Source organism: Pseudonaja textilis, chromosome 1 (genome assembly GCF_049901715.1).
Source record: "Pseudonaja textilis isolate UNSWEBS1 chromosome 1, rPseTex1.2, whole genome shotgun sequence".
Taxonomy (NCBI): Eukaryota; Metazoa; Chordata; class Lepidosauria; order Squamata; family Elapidae; genus Pseudonaja; species Pseudonaja textilis.
In genome coordinates, this window is record NC_141990.1 from 148,872,790 (window position 1) to 148,884,825 (window position 12,036).

The window sequence follows — 12,036 nt, forward strand, 5'->3', positions numbered from 1 at the left end:
CTCCAGCCCTCGTCCTCACCACTTACAGAGCACAGAGACAGGAGATAAAGTGATTTTATGAGTATAAGCTTGTTTGCTCTTTCATCATGCTGGCAGCCCAGGGCTGGGATAGGAATAGGGATAGGAGAAGTTGGGGAGCTGTGACTACTAAATTGGGAAAGTGGCTCCAACAGATCCCAAGAACAACATCAGAACCAGTGGTGGTATTCTACCAGTTCGGCCTGGTTCGCCCAAACCGGTAGCTCCGCCGATCATCTGTGCGTGAACAGGTTCGCTCCAACGATCAGCTGCTGGGCCCCCCCTCCTCCCCTGACCTTTATTTCCTGCTTTTCAACCTCAGCTGCTTTGCGTGGCACAGCCAATTGCTACACGTCAGCCATTTTACACACAGGGCTTGCAGCAGAAGGTGAGTTGCAAACATGCATGCAAAGTGCACGTGCAAAGTGCGCGCTCACACCGAACCGGTAGGAAAACTTTTTGAAACCCATCACTGATCAGAACTCTGTCCAGAAGAGTACAGTGCTAGGAATAGCTAAGATACTGCACAGAGCCCTCAAACTCCAAGGTCCTATGATAGAGGATCCGAGATTGAGAAGTCACAGGCCACCATAGGGGTGAGAAGGGAATATTTTTCGAGAAATATTTTTCCTGTGTTTCACTGCAGGGACCAGTTTCCTCCTTCCCCCCACCTCCCATTAACTCAGTGTCTATCCATTTGGTTGTACTAGGAATTGATTGACTGCCCTGCCACCTGAGCCTGATCATGGGCTTAGAGAAAATGATTGGCCCAAGGTCACCCAGCTGGCTTTTATGATTAAGGCGGGACTAAAACACACAGTCTCCTGGTTTCTAGTCTGGTGCTTTAACCATTATACCAAAATATACATATATTTAAATCCTTTCTATTCCATCCAGAGTTGTATGAATATACATCCCAGTGAGCAAGAGGAGTCTTTTATTTATTAAACTTGTAAAAAACAAAGAATTCCACTAGAAATTGTTTGATGATGGACAGAGTTTTAATAAGTCTAGAATATCAGCGGTTTCAAAGTGGGTTTCCATTCTTGGACAGCTATTTTGTTTTTGCTGAAACGCAAAGCTGTACTATAGTTTGTTTTTCAATTATATTTATGCTGTTTTATGAATCAATAAGATTTAAAATGTACTAATTTTTGAGCACAAATGTTTATCATCTTGATTAATACTCCCTCTGGTGGTACACTTTGGATTCTATAGCATAACGTTTTGGTCCTGAAAGGATTTGTTATTAATAAACTTGATGAATCTATTTATGTTATAATTGTGCCTGTGATCATAATTAACTTTCTTTATTTTATAATAAAATAGATGGAAAATGTCTTATATTATTGGCTTACTGTCATGTGATTTAGTATTGTGTTCTCATAGAAAATCAAAAGCACAAAAATAACTCTGTAAACAAGTGCTAATGTAACAATTCTGTCAGTAATTTCCTGGGGAGCTGTGGTATTTGTATTGCTACCAATAAGTTATGATATTGTGTATTGAGGTTTGAGTTACCAATTGGATGTGTTACCATCAACTTGTTAGCTGGTAGGAGCAACTGTGTTTTATGTAACAGTTGTAATGTTTTTCAAATACACAGCTAGATTTGCACATTATATAACCTGCACAATTATTTGCTTCAGCACTGTACATTGAACCTTGCTTGTAACTTTTCCGAATGGAATGGCTAAATTTTGCTTAAACATTAGTGTTGGAAATCTTACAAAATAGCATTATTGTAGATGCAGGTCCCATTACCACATTGTAGGGAACTGGATAGCTTGATTTGGCTTTGGTTGCTGTTCTTTTCTGTATAATACAGAGATGATAACCCTTTGGCCACTACAATAAGATAATTCAGTAGTGTGTGATATTAAATTCTAGATACAAAAGGATTGCATTTTCATTGCTTTTATAAATAAGTATTTAATGTTTGCTTAGTTTTTGTAGGTGATGGTATAAGATACTCTTATTGTATGCATACCTGTCCTGCTAAGCAATCTCTTTTCAAAAGTTATGGAATAAGTACAGGAAATTGAGTGCTCGGGTTATTCATGGCTTCTGGGGGACAAAGAAGTATAAAATGCTGCAATCTCGCTTTGTTATATTTGCCTCACAGAGCATGCCTTTATTTCTGGAGAAGTTTGTATTCTTATCTAATGCTAGTTTCGGTGAGCTCTCTCAAAGAAATTTGAAACATGATCACAGAGGTAATAAAAATGCCTAATTGGAAATAGCAGTTATAAGGTTGGGTGAGTAATTAAGAGTCTGGGGAAAACATCAGTTGTTTGGTTCAATACCAACCTCCAATACTTCACTACTTCCATTATTTCATTACCTCAAGAACTATTATTGATAGGTAATGCTTTGTCTAAAATAATTGATTTATCATTTAATAGTATAATAATTAATTGTTAAATGATTTATTGATTGATATTGATTTAATACTGTATAATTGATTATCTAGTTGATTGATTGATTTTTTTTAGTAATAAGAACCCTTCCTGTTGATTTGTTCTCTAACTTATCAATTAACATATATTAATTACCAACATTCATTAAATAACTGTCTACTTGTCATATTAATTTAGCTATTGTAATTGTTTAGTATACTATTGTCATTGACCATGCCGGCCAAAAACTCCAAACCCTCCACCAAACATCAACAAAAGAATATCTCTACCAATGACCTCCCAGACTACTGCACATCCTTCAAATGTCTTGAAACCAACAGTGAAACGAAAACAACATTAAATGCTACCTATGTGACAATCAAGCCCACCTCTCCTGCTTAAACTTAACCAAAAGCCTAGCTGATCTCCTAAAAACATCAGATACATTTCCTTGTCTATGTCCATCATCTTTACCTAAGCTAAACAAACTAAACACCCTGTCTGACAGAGTTGAAAGCATAGAATCATTCATGCACTCAGTAGAAGAATGCTTAGTAACACGTTTTGAAACAACTGTACAAGCAAGCCTAATTTCTCTTGAAAAAAAAAATAGCACAGATAAGCGAATACCTATCAGCTCAAAATCAAATCCCAACTCAACAACCACTACCACAACTATTACCTCACAACTACAACCAAAAATAACCACCAAACCACAGCCACAAATAATTATCCCATCAAATAATACCACAAATGGTATCTCCTTACTCATCAGAGACATGTAACGTGATCAGAAACATCCAAATGCCATCTTATTTGGTCTTGAAGACACCAAAGAATCTGATGATATCACCAAAGTTTGCAATATCATAAGCAACTCCAATACAACAAACATCTCTCCTGAAGATATCATTGAAATAACCAGAGATGGCCCTGAGTTCAAATACAATGATGGCTCGGTAGTCCCAAGATTTTGTAGAGTTGTTTGCAAAAATGAGTCCAGCAAATGGATACTCATTCATACAATAAACGCCACTGCTAAAACCAATACCACCCATAACAAACTTTGCTCACGGCCAGATTTACCCATATTGCAAAGAATCCGCTCCCATAAACTCCACACAGAACTCAAAAAAGTCTAGACAATGGAGAGAAGGACCTGTACATTGACTACCATGCTGATTGTATCAAAAGTAAGTCACATGACTTCCAGTTTGTTCCTCGTCGGTGTCAGTGCAGAATCCGCGATCGTGTGCGGTTTCTCCTAAGCTCTCTTGCTGGAGGGTCCCGATCGGTAGGGTGGTGAAGAAGGGAGAAATCGCCTGGAGAGTTGAGGGGAGTCGCAACTCCCTTCCCCAACAGGAAAATCCCTCCCGAAGGCAAGCTGCAGTGGTGGTCTTAAAATGACCACCATGAAGACAAAGAACATTCCGGGAAACTAAGTTTTGTGCTGGACAGAGTGTGAACCAGGCAAAGGGCATAGCTTTCGAGGTACCCCAGTATAAAATTAAAGGGCTATTTTGGAGGAAAGTGTGTGGAAGTGGCGACCAGAGAAAGTGAGAAAGAAAATGGGTTTTTAAATTTGGATTTGATTATTTTACTGGACTTATCTGGAGGAGAAATTTAAAGGAAAATACATTAACACAACAAAGGTTTAAAAATTAAACTGGGAAGATATTGAATTGTTCGCACTTAAAGGGCATAACTAAATGCTGGAATTGAGTGTGTTGAAAAGAATAGCTAATGATTGAAATTAGCAAATTTAATAAAAACATCATATTCAACAAAGAAAGTTAAAAAGAAAAAGACTCAAGAGCCCCACCTGATGGTACAGGAAACTTTAGTGTGTTTTAAAACAAATGCCTGGTCTTTTTGAGACTTTGGATCTTGGAACTTGAAAGAAAATAAAAGGAACTTTATTATTGTCATAGAACCACCCAGTAATTTGGGAAACAGTTGGGAGGCCAATTAGAAGATTTGGAATAAAGATTCAAGAGTATGAATTGTTGAAAATAAACTCAAAAGATATTGGCTGAAATAAGATACTGGACTCTGGATTGAATATATCTATCAAAGAAAAGGATTTCAACTATTAAGGAAGAGTAAAGAAAAAGAAAAAAGGAGAAGATATAATGGAGGAGCTACTTGTTGATATAAGACTGGACTTACAAAACATAAGATAGGATATGCAAGATACAAGGGACATGATAAAAATTAAACTAGAAATGTGTAATTATGTATTACAGAAATTAGAAATGGTGACTCAGCATACATAAGAACACAATAAACCAGAGGGGGAGGAGTTTTATAAAGAAGAAGCCAATTTAGAAGAACAAACAGACAACAATTATTCAAGCAGGGGGGAAAAGGAATTAGAATTAAAATTTTGCGGTCTGATGGGATGATAAAAGGGAGAATGGTTTGGAAAATGGTTAAAGAGAGAAGGGAAAAGTAGAAAAAGGAAGTGGAAAGGAAAAATCAAAAGAGGAAGACAGAAAAGTTTAATAATTGGAATGAGAAAGGGAGGGGAATAAGAATGGGAAAAAAGAGAATTAAGAGAAAGAACCAAAAAATAAAGAGGAACAGGAAACAAACAAGGATGAAAAGAAGGTACATTGTTCAAAGAGTGAGAGATAATGGGTGAAAACAAGGGATAAGGAAGGGGATTCCGCAAGGTAATATGTTGGGATGTATAAGAATGTATTGAAAATAGTATTTTGTAATGTATAAATGATTCATAGAGAAAATATAATGCGGAATCTGAGAAAAATATATGTATATTTGTGTTTTATACTAGATAGGGAGATTGATATTAAGGAAGAATGAAGGTGGAATATGGGCCTACTTCTTAAAAAAGCTATCCACTGCCATAGCTGAACCTCTAAGCATAATCTTTGAAAAATCTTTCAGGACCAGCTCCATGCCTAACCTATGGTCACAAGCCATGGTCAGCCCCATCTTCAAAAAGGGAGACCCCAGCCTAGTTGAAAATTACAGACCAATCTCTTTATCCTGTGTCACCTGTAAAGTCATGGAATCAGTTATTAACCAACCCATCATCCTCCACTTAGAGACAAACAACCTACTCTCTAACAAACAATTTGGTTTCAGAAAAAAACTATCCTGTAATCTGCAACTCTTACACGGCAAAAACATGGACTACACAACTTGATCAGGGCAAAGCAATTGACTCAATTTACATAGACTTCTGTAAAGCCTTTGATTCAGTGGTACACAACAAAGTACTCCTAAAATTAAAATCTTATGGTATCTCTGGACACCTGCATAACTGGATAGAAACATTCCTCTCAAACAGGCAACAAATGGTCAAAATTGGGAGCCTCCTGTCAAATCCTGTACCTGTCAACAGTGGTGTCCCCCAAGGCAGTGTTCTAGGACCAACTCTATACATAAATGACCTCTGTGATCCTATTAAGAGCAACTGCGTTCTTTTTGCTGATGATGTAAAGCTATTCAATATGACCGACAATACTGCTACCCTTCAAAAAGACTTCGACTATGTGTCAGAATGGTCAAACAAATGGCAACTTCAAATCTCAACAAATAAATGCTCTGTCTTACATATTGGCAAAAACAATCAGAAAATAAAATACAAGCTGAATAGTCAAGACCTTGTTGGTGATCCAAACTCTGTCAAGGACCTTGGAGTATTCATCTCAAATGGTCTGAGTGCTGGAGCCCACTGTAACTACATAGCCAAAAAGGCATTAAGAGTTGTAAACCTAATCCTGCATAGCTTTTTCTCTGGTAATATCACTCTACTAACTAGAGCATACAAAACATTTGCTAGACCAATCCTCATCAGTCTGGAATCCGCATTACATATCTGATATTAATACAATTGAGAAAGTCCAGAAATATTTCACAAGAAGAGTTCTCCACTCCTCTGCTCGTAGCAGAATACATTATGCCACCAGACTTGAAATTTTAGACCTAGACAACCTAGAACTACGCCACCTTCGGTTCGATCTAAGTATAGTACATAAAATTATATATTGCAATGTCCTACCTGTCAATGAATACTTCAGCTTCAACCACAACAATACAAGAGCACATAATAGATACAAACTCAAGGTAAACCGCACCAAACTTGATTGCAGGAAATACGACTTCAGCAACAGAGTGGTCAATGTCTGGAATACTCTACCTGACTCCAAACCCCAAAAATTTAACCTTAGATTGTCTTGACCTCACCCCCTTCCTAAGAGGTCTGTAGGGGGCGTGCATAAGCACACCAACGTGCCTACCGTCCCTGTCCTATTGTTTATTTTTTTTCTTATTCGTATCCATCTCATATATTCATAACCATGTTCATACTTATATTTATTATCTAATAATCGCTTGACATAATAAAATAAATAAAGTAAAATAAAATAAAAATACTCTGCCAGGCCAGTATTCTTTCACTTGATAAAATCAAGCATGCCATATCATTATTTTGGGGATTATCTTCTGTTTTTTTAGCGGAGCAAAATGCTATACAAGTTACAGATTTCATAGTCAAATAAAGGTTTTTTGATTTCTGATTTGATTCTTTTATTAAAAATCTAACAACCTATAAAACACATGACATAGTACAAACATACAAATTCATCTATACATTTGTTGTATATACTACTTGCATAGCACTGTTCTGAAATAGACATCAAAAGAAAATTCTTCCAAAATCCAGACAAGGCACAATTATGCTTAAAAAGCTGAGTTTTATGGTCCTAGCTATTCCACGTAGTCCTTTGAATTTGAAAGGTATTGTGGAGCATATGGGAACATGATGGTGGTATCAGTTTGCAGTTCCTTAAAGCAGTTATTATTATGGATTATTATGTACTTGCATAATTGCAGGAAAAGGCACAATTGGTATAAGGAATTGAAAGTGGAGTTTTAATGCTGTTTTCTTTCTGAGATGGCTACTGTTAATGTGTTTTAGAAAAAAAATTCAGTCATTAATTTTGTTATACAGATAGTCCTCGACTTACAAGCATTGATTTAAGACTCTTCAAACTGATAACAGCACTGAAAAAAGTGACTTATGACCAGTTTATGACCATTGCATCATCCACATGGTCACTTGATCAAAATTCAGCAGCTTGGCAACTGGCATGTATTTATGGCAGTTGCACTGTTCTGACATGCAGTTTGTAAACTTCGCAGCTGGATTCTGATAAACAACATTAGTGGGAGAAGATTTGCTTTATGACTGTATAATTCACTTAACAACTGCAGAAATTCATTTAACAACTCTGGCCAAAAGGCTGTAAAATGGGGCAAAATTCACTTGAAAACTGCCTTGGTTAACAACAAAAATGTTGAGCTCAATTGTCATTGTATCTTGAGGACTACTTGTACCCTTTCAGATTTGGTAAACATAAACAAAAAGGTGAGGGTAACAGTAAATAAATGCTGGGGTTGAACTGCTTTGTACCCTGAAACTATTGTGGCATATTTGTATATATTAAGTATTTGAGTATGCAAATTAAAATATATACATTAGTAATGTATGTTTTAACATTTATGGTACTAAACTGATAGTAGTAGGAGAATTGGCTATTTTTTTTCATTTTCCAATATAAGGCGATGACTAGCATTCCTTAAACTCTTTTCTATTGCTTTACAGAAGACAACACCAATGAAGCTTTCTTGATGCAGAAAAGTCTTAGTGAAAAAGTCTCCCTATACAGAGGCGATATCACAGTGCTTGAGATTGATGCCATAGTTAACGCTGGTAGGTTTTATAATATCTTTTATGTCATATTTAGCTTCTTAGTTTTTTGAGTGTTCTAAGAAACCTCTGGAAATCCACAGAATAATGTGGGTGGGGGGAAAAGTAGTTTTACTTGATGCTAATAATACTAACATTCTCTTTTGTCAGACATATCCCAGGGAAATTCAAATTTGTGGCCTCATAAAATAGAGGTGAATGTCTATTGTTTTTTGGAATGGTTAATTTTTATTTAATTTCTGCTGATCAGTTGAGTAATGAACTAATGCATTACAATGAAATGTATCCCTCTTTTCAAATCTTACTGAGCTTTCTGTCAGGAACTGTCAGAATGAATACTGTGGGAAGAAAGGCAAGGGGATTTTTGTGTGGTTGAGACAAACACACACACGCACATGTATGCACGCATATATTTAGATCTTTCTTTTTATTTGTTCTTACTATTAGATCTTTCTTTTTCCTGAAATTGTGGCTTGAATTTTGGTTGCAGATGATTTTACAGTTTCTCAAATTTCTTATGTTTAATAGATTTTGTAAATAATTCCCTCATGTTCTGAAAGTATATGCAAGAAATTCCTTTCATATGTGTCTTGCACTCTGGAAAATGCAACTATTTTATCCTAAGTTTTGGTTCTGTTATTATCACTGCAGTTATGAACTGATATTAAAGCAATGATGGTCAAAGATAGTTAATGTTATGCTATATTCAGTATCAAAACAGAATTTGAAATGTCAGGTAGTCTGTCTAAGTGTATTTGCAGCATATATCTGCAGGGCACTAGATTGAGAAAAACTGAGCTAATTCATTATCTTTCTCTTTTTATGTATACATTTATTAAACAAAATAAAGAGAACACACAAATTAACACAAACACAGAAGCCAAGAAATTTCCTTCTTTTGTACCTTTGTAATTAGGGCTTCTGTGCATCATTCGGGATTCTTATGTGCCGTATAGGAGCTTGTTTCGTGAATGAAGGACCCAGCTAGTGTATAAAAGAAAACGGGGGCTTGAAATATAGCCCCTTTGGAGTGAACAGAGGTTCTGAGGGGGGCACAAATGGAGGCTCTAAGTGCACTGCTGTGAAAACCATCAGTGAGAAAAGAATATTCTGGTGGATCCATTGGGGGTGTGTGATGTAGCTCAGAGTTCCCCAACTTTTCTGGCTTTGCAGATTGGTGGAGGGGGTCAAGGATTGTTCCGCATGAGTGTTGAGCAAGCACACATGCAGCAATTCTCTACAGTGTAGTAAAGAAGAAAATTAGAACAATAAATGATACCATAATACAAAACAATCATATTACCTCCACATCCATCCCATTTAAGAATGTCATTCTCAGTAAAAGCATTCACCTAACCTACATCAGGGTGGGAACGCACCATTCCATCAGTTCCTGAACACTTCCTGAAATAGTCAAGTTTTGGCAGCTTTCTAAATGTTAATAAGATGAATGCTTATATGACCTTGGGCAGGGTCCTACTCCAAATAATAGGCAAAGCACAGAATAACAAGACCTGGCAATGGCTAAGAGCAGGCAAGTTGAAGAAAGAGACCAAGGGGCACATGACCAAGCCTTAACAACAAATGCATATAAAGAAAGAGTCACGGTGGTGCAGTGGTTAGTATGCAGTGTGACAGGCTACTTCTGCTGATTGCTGGTTGTCAGCAGTTTGGCAGTTCGAGTCTCACTGGCTCAAGATTGACTCATCCTTCCATCCTTCGAAGGTGGGTTAAATGAGGACCCAGATTGTTGGGGGCAATAGGCTGACTCTGCAAACCACTTAAGAGAAGGGCTGTAGACCACTGTGAAGCGGTATATACGTCTAAGTGTTATTGCTATTTATTGCTAAATCCAAAATTGAGACGACAGCAACAGACAGCAAGTGATACCTCTGCAAAGAAGCTGATTAGCTGCTGCAAGAAGATTGTACAGATTGGCTACAAACGTAGCATGACAAAGTAGCAACAATGTTACATTGGACTATCTGCAAGAAATACTATTTGCTTGTAAGCAAGGAACTGGTAGGGCCACAGAATAGCCAAAGTAATAGAAAATGAAGAAGCTAAAGTGCTTTGGGACTTTAGAATTGAAACAGATAAGCATATGTGGCAGTTGTAACAGCATATGTAACAATTATTGATAAGAAAGACAAAAAAAAGTCTGGTTAGTGGACGTGGCAGTCCTTGGAGACAGCAGACTATAAGATTAAGAACTTGAGAAAAATAACAAAAAACAAAGACCTGCAAACTTCATCAGCATAGGCAAAATTACCATCAGTCACTTTGCAACAGGCATCTTTTATTGGAATAACTTTTACTCAACATAATACCCCAGGTTCTTGGGAAGCTTTCGATAGGTGGATAAAAATGCCAGACCTGGGTTGACTGACCAAACATATTTTTATTAAACTTCTATGGGATCTATTTAGAACACTAGAAACCACTTCTTATGAATGATTTGGTGCTAGAAAATGGCTGGACCACCAGAATGACTAGATTGACATGGTCCAGATCTAGAAAAAGGGAAAGTGAAGTTTCTCAGTTTTTCTGGCATGATTCACCATGGTTCACTTCTGGAGTATAGTTGTTTTATGTAACTCCTACACATTCAACTCTGCCTAGTTTTTTTCAAGATCAGTTAAAATTGGTTAAGTGCTGCCACCTGCTGTTAGACTATTTCCGTTATTGGAATTTGTACATTATATTCTTAATATATAAACACTCCTTTAAAACGGAAGTTTAGTTTCCATCTCTACATCTTACAATAGTCACTTGTCTTGTCTACTGTACATTATGGAAAGAAGTATCTATTTTAAGTTTTCCACAACTCTGTTCCACTGTATGATCTTTAGGTTCTAATAATTTCAGAGAAAGCCTTTTTCTACCTATTTTCCCCCGCAGCTTGACTAATTTATCATATTTCTATTAAAAAAAACCCCCAGAACCCTGCACTTTTTTCTTCCTATCTAATTCTTTAAAAACTCCAGCATTTTGATAATCTCAATCGCTCTTTTTTTTGCATCTTTCAATATTTCAGTAGATTTTTAAAAACTGAACTTCAATAAAAGAGCAGGAGTAAGATAATATAAGAAACACCCTATATAGAAACAACCATATAGGTTGTTCTTTTAAATTGCATAGAGCAGATTTTATTGTTTGATTTTTTTTCCCCTGGTTTCCTTTGACCTTCAGAAAGTTTCTGGTTTGTTGCATTGTAATTGTATGAACTATCATATCACTTCACTGTCAAGCCAAAATTTAAACTTTAGGGGAGAAACAGGGTGTTTATATGTTGAATTGTGAACTGAATATATTAGCTCTGAATTATGTTTAAATGAATATGTTAGTATGGTCTGTTTACTAAGTTACACCTCCCTGTAGGAGCAGGTTGTTAATGCACAATCAGTCACCAAGATTGCCATGCATCTGAAGCTTAATGAACAGGTGAAGGGAAAAGAGGAATTTAAATCTGAAATTGATCTGACAGCCTATCTCTGATTACTAGTCCATTTCATTTGGCAACATAATTTATCATATAGTTAAAATTGTCTACTTGTAGCTTTCCAGCAGGACATTAATTCAGAAGCACACCCAGTAATATTAGGCTAAACCAATCTATTTAAATATTGCAGCAGTGCCAAAGAATGAAATGCTATATTGGGAGGATGCCTTTGAAAACTCATCATTCTTGATTTTAAATTGGCATAGACAGAAAAACCAACTACATGTAAGTCTTACATTTTTGTGCTGCAATACATTATTCCCATATGATAAATAACACATTTATACTGAAGAGGATTAGAGGTTTTCTCGAGTGTTCTGGTTGAGCCAGTATTGAGAGCCTGAAAACATTTTTTGCTACATTCCCTGTGATGTTTA

General features: G+C 36.5%; 1 protein-coding gene across 4 annotated transcripts in view; it reads left to right on the plus strand.

Annotated features, from left to right (window-relative positions):
* Positions 1–12,036, plus strand: part of MACROD2 (mono-ADP ribosylhydrolase 2) — a 1,143,457-nt gene that overhangs the window by 20,468 nt on the left and 1,110,953 nt on the right. For all 4 annotated transcript variants that reach the window (XM_087919277.1, XM_087919278.1, XM_026712814.2 and 1 more), the window contains exon 3: positions 8,053–8,160. In XM_087919277.1, the coding sequence (XP_087775403.1) occupies positions 8,053–8,160 (108 nt within the window). The remainder of the gene's footprint in view (positions 1–8,052; positions 8,161–12,036) is intronic.